Raw genomic sequence first — 16,595 nt, forward strand, 5'->3', positions numbered from 1 at the left:
CAGGCTTACATATGTAGTTTATTATACTTCAGCAATAATATATCCGCCTAGGAAGCTGGCACCCAGCATATGTCTAATTCTTCACCCTTTTTTCACAAAGGGAGTAAAGGAGCTCTATCTGTTCAGCATACTCAAAGCCTGGGCTAGAAAGAGAGGATGCAGTTAAAGTCAATGTTGTCGGTTCCTTTAATTTGCACCAAATTTTGTTTTTCCAACCTGAAACTTACCGACCGGGTGTTTCCAAAATCAGAGGGATATTATCCAGTCGAGGCTCATTCACAATTTCTCGGAAAGCAGTAATACCGATTTGGCCACGTCCAATGTCTTCATGGCGGTCCAGATTGCTGCCTAATGTTCCTTTTAAAGAAAAATTATTACACAATCTCAAAAGAAGTAACAATGCTACTTAATATGGTATATTTTGGCTAAACTTGTCATACATTCATTGTTGTGCATATAAATTGAGTCATTGTACAGCCAATTACAACAGTAGAGTGCTGCAGTGATGACTTATTTTTGTTGGCCAACCCAGAAGTTAGTTTCGCCCTGGTTCTCTCTACAAAAATCCTATAGCGTTTTTCCACTGGCTTTTGGATTATTGCATAAAATAAGCTCTGTGACCAAGAAAGGTTTTTGATTCTTACACGTTTTGTTCATAATAATAATCTTCACAAATTAACACAACTTTTATGAATTTTGAAGCCTAAATACATATGAGATGTAAAAAGTTAGACATAGGCTATAAATAAACTACATCACAGTCACCTGACTTTAAAGTCACCATCGCTAAGCTTCTGACAACTCTTTCACTCTTTATTTAAAAAAACATTTTCCCTGAAAGTCTGAATTAGGATCATTTGCAAGAGTGTGATTATAAACACAATGAGGCTGTAAAAGCGGACTAGTGAGTTCCCTGACATTATCTATAGTCCCATTTAGCCACTTGTTGGTAACCCTCTTTTTCAAGACAAGACATTGAAAAAAAAAATTGGGTGTGTTCGGGTCTTTTTTGACCCTAAAAAGAAATTACACTTGAAATTATGCTGTTTTTGTTGTGTGTATATACAGGTGCTGGTCATATAATTAGAATATCATCAAAAAGTTGATTTCTTTCATTCCGTTCAAAAAGTGAAACTTGTATATTATATTCATTCATTACACACAGTCTGATATATTTCAAATGTTTATTTCTTTTAATTTTGATGATTATAACTGACAACTAAGGAAAATCCCAAATTCAGTATCTCAGAAAATTAGAATATTGTGAAAAGGTTCAATATTGAAGACACCTGGTGCCACAGTCTAATCAGCTAATTAACTCAAAACACCTGCAAAGGCCTTTAAATGGTCTCTCAGTCTAGTTCTGTAGGCTACACAATCATGGGGAAGACTGCTGACTTGACAGTTGTCCAAAAGACGACCACTGACACCTTGCACAAGGAGGGCAAGACACAAAAGGTCATTGCAAAAGAGGCTGGCTGTTCACAGAGCTCTGTGCCCAAGCACATTAATAGAGAGACGAAGGGAAGGAAAAGATGTTGTAGAAAAAAGTGTACAAGCAATAGGGATAACAGCACCCTGGAGAGGATTGTGAAACAAAACCCATTCAAAAATGTGGGGGAGATTCACAAAGAGTGGACTGCAGCTGGAGTCAGTGCTTCAAGAACCACTACGCACATATGCAAGACATGGGTTTCAGCTGTCGCATTCCTTGTGTCAAGCCACTCTTGAACAACAGACAGCGTCAGAAGCGTCTCGCCTGGGCTAAAGACAAAAAGGACTGGACTGCTGCTGAGTGGTCCAAAGTTATGTTCTCTGATGAAAGTAAATTTTGCATTTCCTTTGGAAATCAGGGTCCCAGAGTCTGGAGGAAGAGAGGAGAGGCACACAATCCCCATTGCTTGAGGTCCAGTGTAAAGTTTCCACAGTCACTGATGGTTTGGGGTGCCATGTCATCTGCTGGTGTTGGTCCACTGTGTTTTCTGAGGTCCAATGTCAACGCAGCCGTATACCAGGAAGTTTTAGAGCACTTTAAGCTTCCTGCTGCTGACCAACTTTATGGAGATGCAGATTTCATTTTCCAACAGGACTTGGCACCTGCACACAGTGCCAAAGCTACCAGTACCTGGTTTAAGGACCATGGTATCCCTGTTTTTAATTGGCCAGCAAACTCGCCTGACCTTAACCCCATAGAAAATCTATGGGGTATTGTGAAGAGGAAGATGCAATATGCCAGACCCAACAATGCAGAAGAGCTGAAGGCCACTATCAGAGCAACCTGGGCTCTCATAACACCTGAGCAGTGCCACAGACTGATCGACTCCATGCCACGCCACATTGCTGAAATAATTCAGGCAAAAGGAGCCCCAACTAAGTATTGAGTGCTGTACATGCTCATACTTTTTATGTTCATACTTTTCAGTTGGCCAAGATTTCTAAAAATCCTTTCTTTGTATTGGTCTTAAGTAATATTCTAATTTTCTGAGATACTGAATTTGGGATTTTCCTAAGTTGTCAGTTATAATTATCAAAATTAAGAGAAATAAACATTTGAAATATATCAGTCTGTGTGTAATGAATGAATATAATATACTGACCGTTCCCACTACTCGCATGCGCTCTATGGGTGACAGGGCTTTCTCTTCCTTTGCTCCAAAACTCTGGAACTCTCTCCCCTGTGATATTAGACATGCAAACTCTCTTAGTGTTTTTAAAGTTTCTCTTAAAACTTATTTCTTTAGACTGGCTTATATGTAATCTGTATTTTTATTTCTCTTCTTATTTTGTATTGACTGTTTTTTAACTTTGTACTATGTGTAAAGCACTTTGAGAATATCCTTTTAAAGGCGCTATATAAAATAAAGTTTATTATTATTATTATTAAGTTTCACTTTTTGAATGGAATTAGTAAAATAAATCAACTTTTTGATGATATTCTAAGTTTCAAATTAATTGAATTAAATCCATTAGAAAAATTTGAAATTTAAAAGTTTAAAATTTAAATTTAAAATTTAAAATGTCTCTTTTTTTTAATGATAATAAAACATGTTTTAATGCATTAAATGTCAAGGGGGTATTACTGATGTATTTTATGTCAAAATATCTTGAACTTGTGTTCACCACTTCATTTCAGTCATTTAACCAAAACCCTACTGACTAATACTAACTCGTTTTTGGGTTTTGGCCAACAAAAACACATCATCCCTGTAGCACGCTATATTGATAAGACCAAATGAATGCTGCATACCTTTAGAGTCATTTAAATGAACGGCTCTCAAATAATGCAACCCAACCACACTGTCAAATTCATCAAGCATATTCTTCACTCCTCCAGGTGGTGAAATGTCATAGCCTAAACAGAAGAGTATCATGTCAAATACTTTAAATATATTTAAACAGCAGAGCTATTTTAAAGTTTAAATGAAGGTTTGTCATGTAAGCCCATACTTTTGATCTTTGTTCCAACGACATCTTTTCCCAAATAATTTGTGTTAATATCTATGGGACTTCACACGTACCTGCTGCAAAAGCATGGCAAGTGTCCAGACACACCCCAACACGTGTCTTATCACGCACCCGGTCTATTATGCTTCTCAGTTCACTGAACTGCCCACCTACAGTGCTGCCCTGACCGCTCATGTTTTCAAGCACTATTGAGAGAAAAGAAAGAGAAAAAGCTAAATTCACCAGAAAGCGTAAACACAGTTGCACATTTTGTAGCAATCATCAGGGTTGTATAGTTGACCTGTAATGACGGCAGGGGTTTGCTGGTGTGCGTGGTTAATAGCTTGGGCAATTTTCTCCATGCATTTCTCAGGGCTGGAGTCTATAGCAGCTCCAGGGTGAAAGTTAAACTGGCTGAGGCCCAGTGTACTGCAGCGACTCAGTTCATCCACAAGCATAGACTGGCTCTTACTGAACACATCTGGATTACAACATGCAGAGTCATTTGACAAACTGTCTTATAGGCTATACAAAACATATGCAGCCTAGAGTATTAATTATTGACTAGATATTTACTAAATCAACTAAAATATGCCAACCGCATGGCTTCATCTTTAAATAATCAGTATTTGATGGATGCACACAACCAGAGCAGGAACAGTCAGCACACAAACCTTCTTTGGGGGAACCGCAGTTCATCAAATAGGATCCATGTGGCAGGATGTGTATCGGATCGAAGCCATGTTGAGCACAGGCTTTTTGAAATTTAACTGCAGCAGCTGGATCAAGTGCTGGTCTGGTCCAGGAGCGCTGGGAGCCCAAGAAAAGGGCAAAAGCATGACCTCCTATGGCCACACTTGATTCAACTGCTTTCCATATTCCTCCTTAAGAATTTTTGTAAAATTAATATGCACACAGCACAAACACTGGATCTTTAAATCCATCTTAAATCATCTTTGCTCACCTGATATTGAGACATGTGCGCCTATGTATTTTTTCTTTGCCTTTTTCTTCAATTTCTGTGCTATTTCTTCCTCTCTGCTGCTGCCATCTGATGGTTCTGCATCAGAATGTTGTAGCTCCTTTGTTTCAGTAACCTCCTCTGTCTTTCTCTTCTCGCCTTTTCTTCGTGAGGCCATGTTTTTCTGAGTCAGGAATAAGCATGTGGTTAGACATTCTTAACACTATGAGTAATAAACAATCAAATATAATGTGGTAAATCTACGCCGATGGAAACATTACTAATCATGAACCAAAAATTGGTGTGCAGTAAAACAAAGATGTTTTATTTTTCATTAATAATACTCTAGTTTTAAAATGATTTAGGCTACTTTTGTAGGCTATTAAGGCAGGTCATTTGTGAGATGACATTTATACATACATATTTTTAAATAAGTTTACACTGGAGACGATACTAAGACAGGAGCTTTCAAAGTTGGATCCGGGGATCCCTAAGGACCTCAAGAGCATTAAAATTCAGTGAAAAATATCGGAGGAACAAATTGTAAAAAGTTAACATTACTGATTTTGACATTATTTTTCTTTCATTCTGCTTTCTAAAAATAAAAAAGAAATTGGAAATCACTAACAATTGTATTCTATGGACAATTTTATAGGCTACATTTAACAGAAGGTAGAAAAAATGATTAAAAGAGGATTTTTTTTTTTGTCTAGATAAAAGCTCTTACAATGACAACATAAAAGTCAAACATGTCGTCTTTATAATTTTCACTGTATTTTATGAAAATGTATGTTTATACGAAAAAGAAAACACCTGTACTAAATAAAACATTATCTATATTTCCATTTTCTTGATGTGAAATTTAGATAGGATAGACTAAGGTAGCCATTTAACTGATGTTGAAAGAGAAACAATATTGTAACCGTATGTACAATGAACAACCATTCCAAAAACATTCCACAATAAATAGTACTTTTTTTTTTATTACAAAAACGGCCAAATAAAGAGTTATTGGACTTTTAATATTGAAGGTCAAAAATCTCCCTCGGCTGCCCCCCTTCCGTCAGACCTGTCCAGACACACACATTCACACCGAGCAGTAAAATGGCCGACCGTCAACCAACTGACTTTACAGCGCTTTAAACACAGATTTCGCCTCTTTCGTTTACATTATCGTATTTCATATTTAAAAACTATAGAAGGAGTGTTTTCATTACTAGCTTTTAGATTTTGATGGAGTGTTGTATTTCACGTTGCCTCAAAACCCAGAAATTCGCACTTAAGCACTTTAGCTGTAGCTAGAAGACTAGCTGCGGTGCATGTAATTCCTGAGGTAAGTGCTTTGTTTTAAAGAGCTATTTATATAAAATGTTATTTGCTACGAATGACATTAATATGCATTCGTAAAACCGCAGTGGTGTGAAAGCATTTATGTGTAATATAGTTTTTCCTCGTCGACATCTGTTAGCCACTAGCTCGATTGCTAGTTAAATTAGCCAGCCAGCAAGCTAGTTAGCATCTGCTTGTTTGCAACTTTAGCTTTCCGCTGGTCGATCGTAAAAACATACTGGTTTTTATTTAGTACTGTACTAATTAATATGGACAATAATTTTGCATTAAATAAAAACACGCATGAGTTGGCTCTATGGTTTTGCTGGGCAATGTATACCGACTCATAGTCTATTGCTGTTACTCCCCATATTTGACCAAATGCATATTTATGCATGTCTTGTTTTGACGGTTGCTTACCCTTTTGATATTTGTTGTGTTCCGTATGCAGTTAATCGGCGGCTTCAGGGGGAATTTAACGAAATTACCTGATTTACGTGTAGTGTTTGTCAGTGTCTCCTGCTAACAAACTAGCTAACTCGGTAACAAGATTTGTCAGGACCACTAGAGCTTACGAGTTAACTGGATATTTCAGTTATTACCGTTAAAACGGTTGATTTTGCACGAATCGTTCGGATAGCTGACGTATGGAATGTATTTAAAATCGTATATTGCACCGGAGGGAAATGGGCGGGTGGGTGAACGGAGCGCCGGTCCGAAAATGCCCTGCCTGCCAACTGCAGGCTCGCAGACCGATAGCAGCAATAGTTTCTCCCATTACCACGATTTCAGTATGATTTTAATGGGAATCCGATTTATTGCATGACACATGCAAACTCAGGTTGACCCTAAAACCAGCATTCCTTTGTAGTTACGTATTCAGTGATTTGTGATGATATGATCATGTGTTTGGTGCCGCTGTTATGCATTTGGGTTTGGTAAGAAGGCAGCACCTCTTAGTGCCTAAATTTGTTGAAGGAGATACTTAACAAAACTGTACATTTTCCAGATCCTTGGTACTAGGTACTCTGGATTAGACAGAAAAGGTCTAGGCCTATATATCCTTGAGAAGGTTTTATAGACGGACATGTTTGTTTTGACCAATATCGTTTTAAACAGTATGATGAGTTCCATGTCTTTTGTAGAAAGGAGCATCAGGAAAGGGAGCAGCAGTTCATGGAAGACAAGAAAAGGAAAAAGGAAGATAAAAGGAAACGGGAAACCTCACAGAAGGTAATTGTTATATTATGTATGAATTCATTATTTTGGATTGTTAAATAATAGTAAATTAACGCACTCCTCGTGGTGGTAATGCATTCGGCCACTATGCAGGTGTGCATTATTGTTCAATAATTCGGTGTTCCAGAGTAAATTTTTAGCTTGTGTGTAGTACTTTCTTACACCACTGATTTCAGCATCTTGTTAAAGGTGCAGTAAGCAATTTCTGAGAAATACTGTTAAAAGTGGATTGGACTGAGCGCCGAAACACAACTGTAGCCAATCAGCAGTAAGGGGCGTGTCCGCTCAATAGGGGGGAGGTGCCTGTGTTGCATAGCATGTTTGTGAATCTATCGAGCTATCAAGATAGGGCTGTGATCCTTTTGGGTTGGGGCGTGTTTGTTTTGGTGATTTCAAATATTAACAGCGTTTCTCAGAAATCGTTTACTGTAGCTTTAATAGACTGAAAGTCATCCAAGCCTCCATTACTAGTTTGTCAAAGCGTCAATTTAGAACTTGTGATGTAGGCTTGTACTGAGCAGTTATTGGATTAACAAGTTTTTCTTTTTATGTGTGGGTCAGAGGGAGAGAGAGTAAAAGTAATAGTGGGAAAAAAATTACATTGTCATCTTTTTCTATTTTTCTGTAATTTATTTACATTGTTTTTCTTGTTATTTTGCTGTGGGAGGCTGTAAAGGGCCATTCACTCCAAGAATGATGATTATAAAGATAACAATAACTATATTAACATTCACACCAATAGATGACAATGTTCTGTTTATTCCAGAGCATGTGAGCGGAGCCCTGGAATAATATAATAATAGTAATAATAATAATAATAATATAATATTTCCTCCGAAGCGGAGAGCACCTTTTTGAAGATTCCACTGTGTCCGATCAGTTCCGCTCGCTCAACCCAGAGCAATATCAAGACTCGTTTGGCTTGTTTTTCCATTAATGTATTAAATTTTTATAATCAAATTAATATTAGGACCCATAATTGATTTGCCTCCTGTAATTTCATAACCTCGCTACATACTTCTGACACGCGCTTTGAGGATTGAGGACTCCTCAATGAAAATATTTTTAAAACAGACTACAAAAACTACATCCCACATCAAAATTGAACTGCAGGGTGATCTATTCCAGGGCTTACAGTGCACAGTGCGAGTATTTCGCTCGCTTTTGCACCTAAAAATAACTGTGTGCGAGTGTGAAAAAATATTTAGGCGCACTGGTGCACGATCGATTCTCATGAATAGAACTATAAGACAATCGGAACAAAACGTGCACCTCCTAAAATGCATCTACACTGAACAAGAGTTATGTTTCGCACGGCAATCGGCTGCTTTTCATGCCTTCATTCACAGACGCTGCTTAAGTCAGCAGAGCAAGTGCAAAAGACGTGCGATGATCTACACTTCAAAGATTGATTACAAGGTGAAACGAGACCATCTCATGCTGCTGATGTTTCAGCCAAATTAACTGGAAATACATTTGGATTATCATAAGCAATGTCGGAAATTAACGGGGGCTTGAGGGCAAAAATACCACCAAAAATTAAAACATTTTACTTTCGCTTTTAAAGTTGCGGCAACTCGGAGGCTGCAATTGCTTGAATGGTTTGTGGGTTTAGTATTATTCTTAATGAAAAAACACAACAAAAAAACTGTACAATGACAAACTCGCTTAAATATGCTTTTACATTTCGCTTTGCAACCAAATCTTCATCCATCGTCATTCAGAGAAGTGAGGTGATGGTCTGACTCTGCTGCGACTCTCGTTCAGCTCTCACTGAATTAAGCAGACAAGTTCAGTTTTTAACTGTATCTGTTCTCTAACTAAACAAATTTTTTTTATTACTATAAAAAATCAAAACGACGGTGGGGGCGGTGCCGCGGTCACGGTGGGCAAGTGATATAAACGGTGTTGCGGCTGAACACCAGTAACACAGTCGATCTCAGCAAGCCTAATAATTTAAAGGTGCCCTTGAATGAAAAATTGAATTTATCTTGGCATAGTTAAATAACAAGAGTTCAGTACATGGAAATGACATACAGTGAGTCTCAAACTCCATTGTTTCCTCCTCCTTATATAAATCTCATTTGTTTAAAAGACCTCCGAAGAACAGGCAAATCTCAACATAACACCGACTGTTACGTAACAGTCTGGGTGTACGTCCCCAATATTTGCATATGCCAGCCCACGTTTCCAACATTATAAAAGGCATTAGACAAGGGCAGCCAGTATTAACGTCTGGATGTGCACAACCAAATCATCAGACTAGGTAAGCAAGCAAGAACAATAGCGAAAAATGGCAGATGGAGCAATAATAATTGACATGATCCATGATAACATGATATTTTTAGTGATATTTGTAAACTGTCTTTCTAAATGTTTCGTTAGCATGTTGCTAATGTACTGTTAAATGTGGTTAAAGTTACCATCGGTTATTACTGTATTCACGGAGACAAGAGAGCGGTCGCTATTTTCATTTTTAAACACTTGCAGTCTGTATAATGCATAAACACAACTTCATTCTTTATAAAGCTCTCCAACAGTGTAGCATTAGCCGTTAGCCACGGAGCACAGCCTCAAACTCATTCAGAATCAAATGTAAACAATATAACAGTATACAATACTCACATAATCCGACGCATGCATGCCGCATGCATGACGAACACTTTGTAAAGATCCATTTTGAGGGTTATATTAGCTGTGTAAACTTTAAGGCACTGTTTAAGGCAAGCGCGAGCTCTGTGGGCGGAGAGCACGGGATTTAAAGGGGCCGCAGCATAAAATCGGCGCGTTTATAATGATGCCCCAAAATAGGCAGTTAAAAAAATTAATTAAAAAAAAATCAATGGGGTATTTTGAGCTGAAACTTCACAGACACATTCAGGGGACACCTTAGACTTATATTACATCTTTTAAAAACATAATCTAGGGCTCCTTTAAGTAATATTACATGAGTATACTCCTGTTTCTCCGAGTATTGGCATGATTGAAAATATAATACTTACTGATCTTATTGAAGTCCAATAAACAAGTTGATATTAAGTGACACAATAATGTCTGTTTTTGCTCTATTTTGTGAAAACAGTTTCAAACAAAGCCACAGCAGAACTGTTGCGCATCTCCAATGTGATTCCTGAATGAATCTGCGATTTGAACGACTGAATGAATGACTTGCACATTAAGATTTACTGCCACCTACTGTCCGTATTTGTAATACATTTATTTTCATATTAAAGGTGCCATCGAACATTTTTTTACAAGATGTAATATAAGTCTAAGGTGTCCCCTGAATGTGTCTGTGAAGTTTCAGCTCAAAATACCCCATAGATTTTGTTAAATAATTTTTTTTAACTGCCTGTTTTGGGGCATAATTACAAACGAGCCGATTTCAGGTTGCGGCCCCTTTAAATCGCACGCTCTCCGCCCCCTCCCGAGCTCTCGACTCTATCACAGCATAAACAAAGTTCACACAGCTAATATAACCCTCAAAATGGATCTTTACAAAGTGTTCGTCATGCATACTGAATGCATGTGTCGGATTGTGTGAGTATTGTATTTATTTGCGTGTTTACATTTGATATTGAATGAGTTTGAGGCTATGCTCTGTGGCTAACTGGCTAACATTACACACTGTTGGAGAGATTTATAAAGAATGAAGTTGTGTTTATGCATTATACAGACTGAAAGTGTTTAAAAATGAAAATAGCGACGGCTCTTGTCTCCGTGAATACAGTAAGAAACGATGGTAACTTTAACCACATTTAACAGTACATTAGCAGCATGCTAACGAAACATTTAGAAAGACAGTTTACAAATATCACTAAAAATATCATGTTATCATGGATCATGTCAGTTATTATTGCTCCATCTGCCATTTTTCGCTGTTTTCCTTGCTTGCTTACCTAGTCTGATTATTCAGCTGTGCACATCCAGACGTTCTGCCCTTGTGTAATACTAACTGCCCTTGTGTTATGCCTCAGTCATGAGCTGGCATATGCAAATATTGGGGGCGTACACCCCGACTGTTACGTAACAGTCGGTGTTATGTTGAGATTCGCCTGTTTTCCAGAGGTCTTTTAAACAAATGAGATTTATATAAGAAGGAGGAAACAATGGAGTTTGAAACTCACTGTATGTCTTTTCCATGTACTGAACTCTTGTTATTCAACTATGCCAATATAAATTCAATTTTTAATTCTAGGGCACCTTTAACACTTTACATTTACTATTTTTACTTAAAATATCAAACTTTTAAATGTGAATATTTTACATATTTCTAAATTCAAAATAATTATATTTAAAAACATTTGTATAACATCATTTACCAATGAGCTGCATTAAGCAGTCTATGTAAATGTGTCTAAAAAAAAAAACACTTCAGATGGAGCTTCTGTGCCACCTCTACAGTGCAAAGATTTTTTATGATTTGTTTTGATTGCTAACCGCCTGATCATGTCTTATTGTTCTAACTGAATTTATTATTTAACATTCAAAAACAATTTTTCTATTTTAATTTAAGAAATTGATGAAATATGATGCATACATTTAATAAGATTAGAAAAAAAAATTGCTCTTATAATGCTAAAAATGCCTGTGGAAATTAATTTAAAGGGCAAATATCGCCCGGTAATAGAAAAGTTAGTGTCTGTTATTGATCAGAAAGTGTTCCTAAATTTTTGACTCCTAAATGTTTTTTATTAGGACCACAAGTGCTCCTAAAGAAAAATGTTACCTGTAGAGCCCTGATTCACAAATTGTCAAGAGTGCTTGTTATAAAAGAGATGCATCCTTCCTTATACAGTTGTTGTTTAAACCAAGGCGAAGACAGCATTATTTTGTTTTGTTTCCATAGCACATTAACAAAACATTTTAATGACACTAATAAAACAATTAACAATACAATTACAAATTATTAAAGTGCCCCTATTATGCATTTTTTTTAAGGTTCCTAATATTGTTTTGGGAGTCTCCTACAACAGGTTTACATGCATGCAAGATCAAAAAACACTTTCATTTTCTCATAGTATACATTTAATTTCACCTCAGTTCTCAGTGTTTATTACTATTGTTTATAATGTTTATAAACTATTTGTTTGAAGCAGTTCAAAGAATCAGTCTCTCTAAACCCCTACTTTCCGTGAGCTTAACACTGCTCTGATTGGTCAGATGGCCCAATCCTTTGTGATTGGTCCACTGTGTGCACCGCGCTCCCATTGCCATAACTGAATGACAGCTATCAATTCGCAAGTCATTGTATACAATATGGCTAGGTATTGACACAATTTTCACGATTCGATTCGATTTCTATTCACATGCTTGCAATTTGATTTCGATTATGAATTTGATTCGATATCGATTATTTTGGATGTAGTATATCAGTTACTGTACATGGCACATTTTTTAGAGGGAAAAAATCTCTCAACTAAGGCCCCGTCCACACGGAGACGCGTTTCTGTGAATACGCACAAATTTTTTATCGGATGGGCGTTTCGTCCACACGGATCCGGCGTTTTCGAAAGGTGAAACCGCTATTTTTTTTTTTAAACCGGGTCCCAGAGTGGATAAATTTGAAAACGCCATCTTTGCGTTTTCGTGTGGACGGGGCAGTCCGTATATTTTCTGAAACGATGATGTCGTCATCCCACGTGTCGACCATAGTCAGACGCCGCTAACAGCACAAAACAGCACCAACAACAGCAAGCTACTGAGCCAAAATAAAGTGTTATTTCTAAGGTTTATGCGCATGCTCCAAGTCTTCTTCGCTGCTTTAAGTGCATTTCTGTGACAGAATTACAGCGCCACATAATGGTCTGGCATGTATACTACATCATACATCATACACTACATCATTTTGAGTTGTTTTAGTGGTTTCGTGTGGACGCAGATATTTTGAGACGAGGAAAAAAAGATCGGTTTAGGGTAAGCTCCGGCTTTGTGTGGACGTAGCCTAATGCTGTAAACTACACATGGGACAGTCAGTTGGTACTACTTTACTATAATATTGAAGGTTAAAATTAACTTATTTATATACAAACACTTAAATTACACTCAATTGTGATTTTAATTTAGAATTATATAATCATATTTCTACTCCAATTTGTTTTTTTTTAAATATAAACATTTAAATCGTGACTGTCATAACTGATTTATTCAAACATGCATTAAATATTGAAGAACATTATAATGAATATGTAACAGTGCATAGCTATATTTATCAGAATGCTGCTTTCTAGAGTTCACTTTTCTAGCTAATGAATTTATGGTCACTGAATGTTTTTTTGAGGTAAATGTGATGTTACGTGACATTGTTTATAAGCTGTTTTATTGACATCTTTCCACGGTTGAAACACGGTGATAAAATTGCCAATCTGAACGCTAATCTGACCAGGACTAAATTTTTTTTTTTTTTTTTTCTTCTTCTTCTTTTTTGGTCCGGACCAAATTAACCAAATGAACCGAACTACAGGTGTGAACTCACCCTTAAAAAAAATTCTCCTTTTTTTTTTAAATATCATTAATGTATGGTCCACAAGAGAAATTTTAAGCATATAAATCATTATCAGATCTGAGGTAGATTCAACTCTCATCATGACTGAGTGAATTAATGCGCTGTGCAGTGTCAGACGCCAAAAGCTTGGTCGCTTTTTACTTTCACTTTCTGTGTATAATTGACTGTGGTTTGAGACTTCTTCACCAGCATAACTCTTGTGCAAAGTTTGCAAATTGCATGTATGATATCCAGGGGATTGCCTTTTGAGTGAAATATTTCTATGCGACATGACATTTTCTTCATCAACTTCTTTGCAAATCTTTGCTTGCAAAATGATAGAGAAGATTATTTTCCCGAGATAATAAAACAAAGTAAATAATTAAATGAGTAAATAAACAAGTAGCCTGAATAAACAAGTAAATTAATGATCAAATAAGTGAACTATTGCACCCCCGCGTGTGCGATGATATTGTGCATTGGTGATCTCACAGGCTGACGTTTTGACTATGGTGCATATCGCTCAACATTATTATACATAGCCCATATGCACAGTAAACATCAAAGTTAAGAACGAAGAAGTAATTGAAAGGGAGTGTGGAGGAACTGAGTTAGCAAAGATTCATTTTGTGAAATACTATAACAGCAAAGTTCTTTCATTTTTTGCTTATGGGTAAAAAATTTGAAATACCTTTGCAGCGCTTAGGTGTCTTAATCCCTTAAGACACCTAACTGACTCTGTTTACTTTAATTTTGCATCATAAAAGCATTTTGAGATGCAAGTAGGCTACATTTAAACACTTAAACGGAGTCGCACACAGCCACTTGCGCAAGCGCACTTCACAAAGTGCCTGTGGAAATTGAAAGCAGACTTCTGTCAGTGGTTTCATATTTATAAAATATAAGCCCACAGCACCCCAAGCAACATAAATGATGTTGCAACATCATTTATGTTGTCCACGCAATATGCGCGCGTGTAATTTCCTCTAGCTTTTCCGAACTGTATGAAAGGGGCTGGGGCTGTGAGCGATTGAGCGGAGTGTCATATGCTCTGGTTTATTCTAAGCATGCGCTGCAATAATGGCATCTGCAGCTTTAAATGTTCAAGCTTTCTAATATTGGGTGTCATTTTTATAATTCATCAGCTGGAAAAAAAATCGCTCTGAAAGTTATTCCAACAATATCATTCCTATGTGTCGTTATCGTTATAGCTGTAGTGTGAATTTAACTATACTCATAGAATTAAATGAGTTAAAATCATTAAAACTTCATAGTTATTGTTATAGTTATCATCCTTAGTGCGAATAGGCCTCATGCTCTTTGCAATAGCTAAAATGTTTACAGAAAAAAAATCAGCAGCCAAATAGAATCAGTCATTCAACAGCATCATATGTGATGAAGATCTGCTTGGCACAAATCTATGAATAGATAAATTTCAAGCATCAGCCCAGCAAAAATGGTTCTATACTTTGAGTAATATAAATGTCCATTGTCATCTATAGTGACTTTTTTTCTTTTCTTGTTTCAGGTTGCAGAGCAAAAAAATAAAGGTAACTACATTCTGTTCTCTTTTAAAGTGAGTTTTTTGCATTTTTCTCAATGTTTTTTTATTATTAGTTTTTTTTTTTTTTCAATAGAAATCAGATTCAACAATCCCCTGACCCTCACCAACAAATCCATGGGGTTACATATATTTTGACCATTGATTTCTATAAGAGTTGAAAATTGATAAGTAGCATATACATGCATGCCTACACATAAACACTCACCTACATACACAAGTATATGTGCACACACTCAAGGTAAAAAGAAAAAAAAGTAAATGAAATACATTAAAAAACCCCACTGGTTTGGCATCCATTTTGGGCTTAATAGAGAGAAATACAGCCAATAATCGGGCATTATTTAGAATGATCAAAATAATCAATGAAGGGATGCCAGATCCTAAGGAATTGTTTTTTTTTTTTTTTTTTTTTTTTTGATCATCTTAATGATTACCTGATCTTTTCAGGGCAAAGACATGACATTATATCTCTGATCCACTGGGTGAGAGTGGGTGGAGCCAACTTTAGTAGTGTTGTTCTGTGTGCTAACAAGGAAGATAAAACAAGGACTTTGATGTTGATAACCATGACTCCAAGTATTGCCACCAGGGAATCTGGCACTAACCTGTGCTGGAGACCCACTGAAAACTAGTGAACCCTCAGCACATTGATATCTGTTGCACATGGGATTAGTACCAGAGAAAATTTGAGCTAAATTAACTTTTGACATATGAGCTCTATGCACTACTTTGAACTGAATAAGTGAGTGCCGCACACACACGTGTCATCCAAGAGTCGTCTGCCAAGATCTTCCTCCCATGTCCTCCTAATTTCATCTAAAGAAGATGCCTGACCTGTTGTTAAATTATAAATGATGGAGATCAAGCCCTTGACTAATATGTTGCATGATAGAAAACTAAACTATCTAAGATAGTTTGGCATTTTTAATGCTATTTTTTTTTTATCTTTCTTGTTTGTACTGTGCTGATATCCTAAAAGTTACAGAGACAATGTGTCATTGTGCTGACAAACAAACATATGAAATTAAAAAGTGTGTCACCATGTTAATGAGTAAAATCTATTTATTCTTTCCTTTATCTTAATGTAGCTTTTCTGCAGTTCTGCTCTCATTTGCTCCTAAATTTTCCACTACACAGTGCCAGAATTGACCAAGCCTCCATCTGCACAGTCTCCTGCCACCCCCAACTCAACTTCCCCCAGCCCTGGCCCCGTCCCCTCTTCAACCCCATCCGCTGCCACCCCGGCTGCTGGCGCCCTCCCTCAGGGTGGGAACAATGCTAAGCGGCCGGCGGTGGCTAACGGACAGCCCTCCCCCGGCACACAGAATTCTCAGCGCTACATGCCCCGTGAAGTGCCCCCTCGATTCCGTGGCCAGCAGGACCATAAAGTGCTACTGAAGAGGGGCCAGCCACCACTGTCCTCCATGCTGCTGGGGGGAGGCAACAGCGGGGGAGACAGCCCCAATGAAACAGTGGCTTCTGCCTCAGGTAAGAATCATCAAGTGAATAATTTGAATAGCAGAGAAAGTTAAACTTTATACTTATCAGAAACACTCTGTCTGCAAATAATTTTG

General features: G+C 37.2%; 2 protein-coding genes across 2 annotated transcripts in view; one reads left to right on the forward strand and one right to left on the reverse strand.

Moving 5' to 3' along the window:
• On the reverse strand, positions 1 to 6,527 carry si:ch211-141o9.10 (probable endonuclease 4). Its single transcript, XM_048169986.1, is given in 9 exon segments — positions 1 to 143; positions 228 to 357; positions 3,248 to 3,352; positions 3,519 to 3,650; positions 3,746 to 3,925; positions 4,119 to 4,328; positions 4,409 to 4,589; positions 6,410 to 6,460; positions 6,462 to 6,527. Coding segments are annotated over 9 exon segments (1,110 nt in total). The 5' UTR covers positions 6,513 to 6,527; the 3' UTR covers positions 1 to 73.
• The window catches only part of tnrc6ba (trinucleotide repeat containing adaptor 6Ba), a 24,201-nt gene continuing 13,054 nt past the window's right edge, over positions 5,449 to 16,595 (forward strand). The window contains 4 exon segments of the mRNA XM_048169982.1: positions 5,449 to 5,738; positions 6,880 to 6,967; positions 14,986 to 15,007; positions 16,159 to 16,509. Of these exon segments, the coding sequence (XP_048025939.1) occupies positions 6,911 to 6,967; positions 14,986 to 15,007; positions 16,159 to 16,509 (430 nt within the window). The 5' untranslated portion in view covers positions 5,449 to 5,738; positions 6,880 to 6,910.

Source organism: Megalobrama amblycephala, linkage group LG20, assembly GCF_018812025.1.
Source record: "Megalobrama amblycephala isolate DHTTF-2021 linkage group LG20, ASM1881202v1, whole genome shotgun sequence".
Classification (NCBI taxonomy): Eukaryota; Metazoa; Chordata; class Actinopteri; order Cypriniformes; family Xenocyprididae; genus Megalobrama; species Megalobrama amblycephala.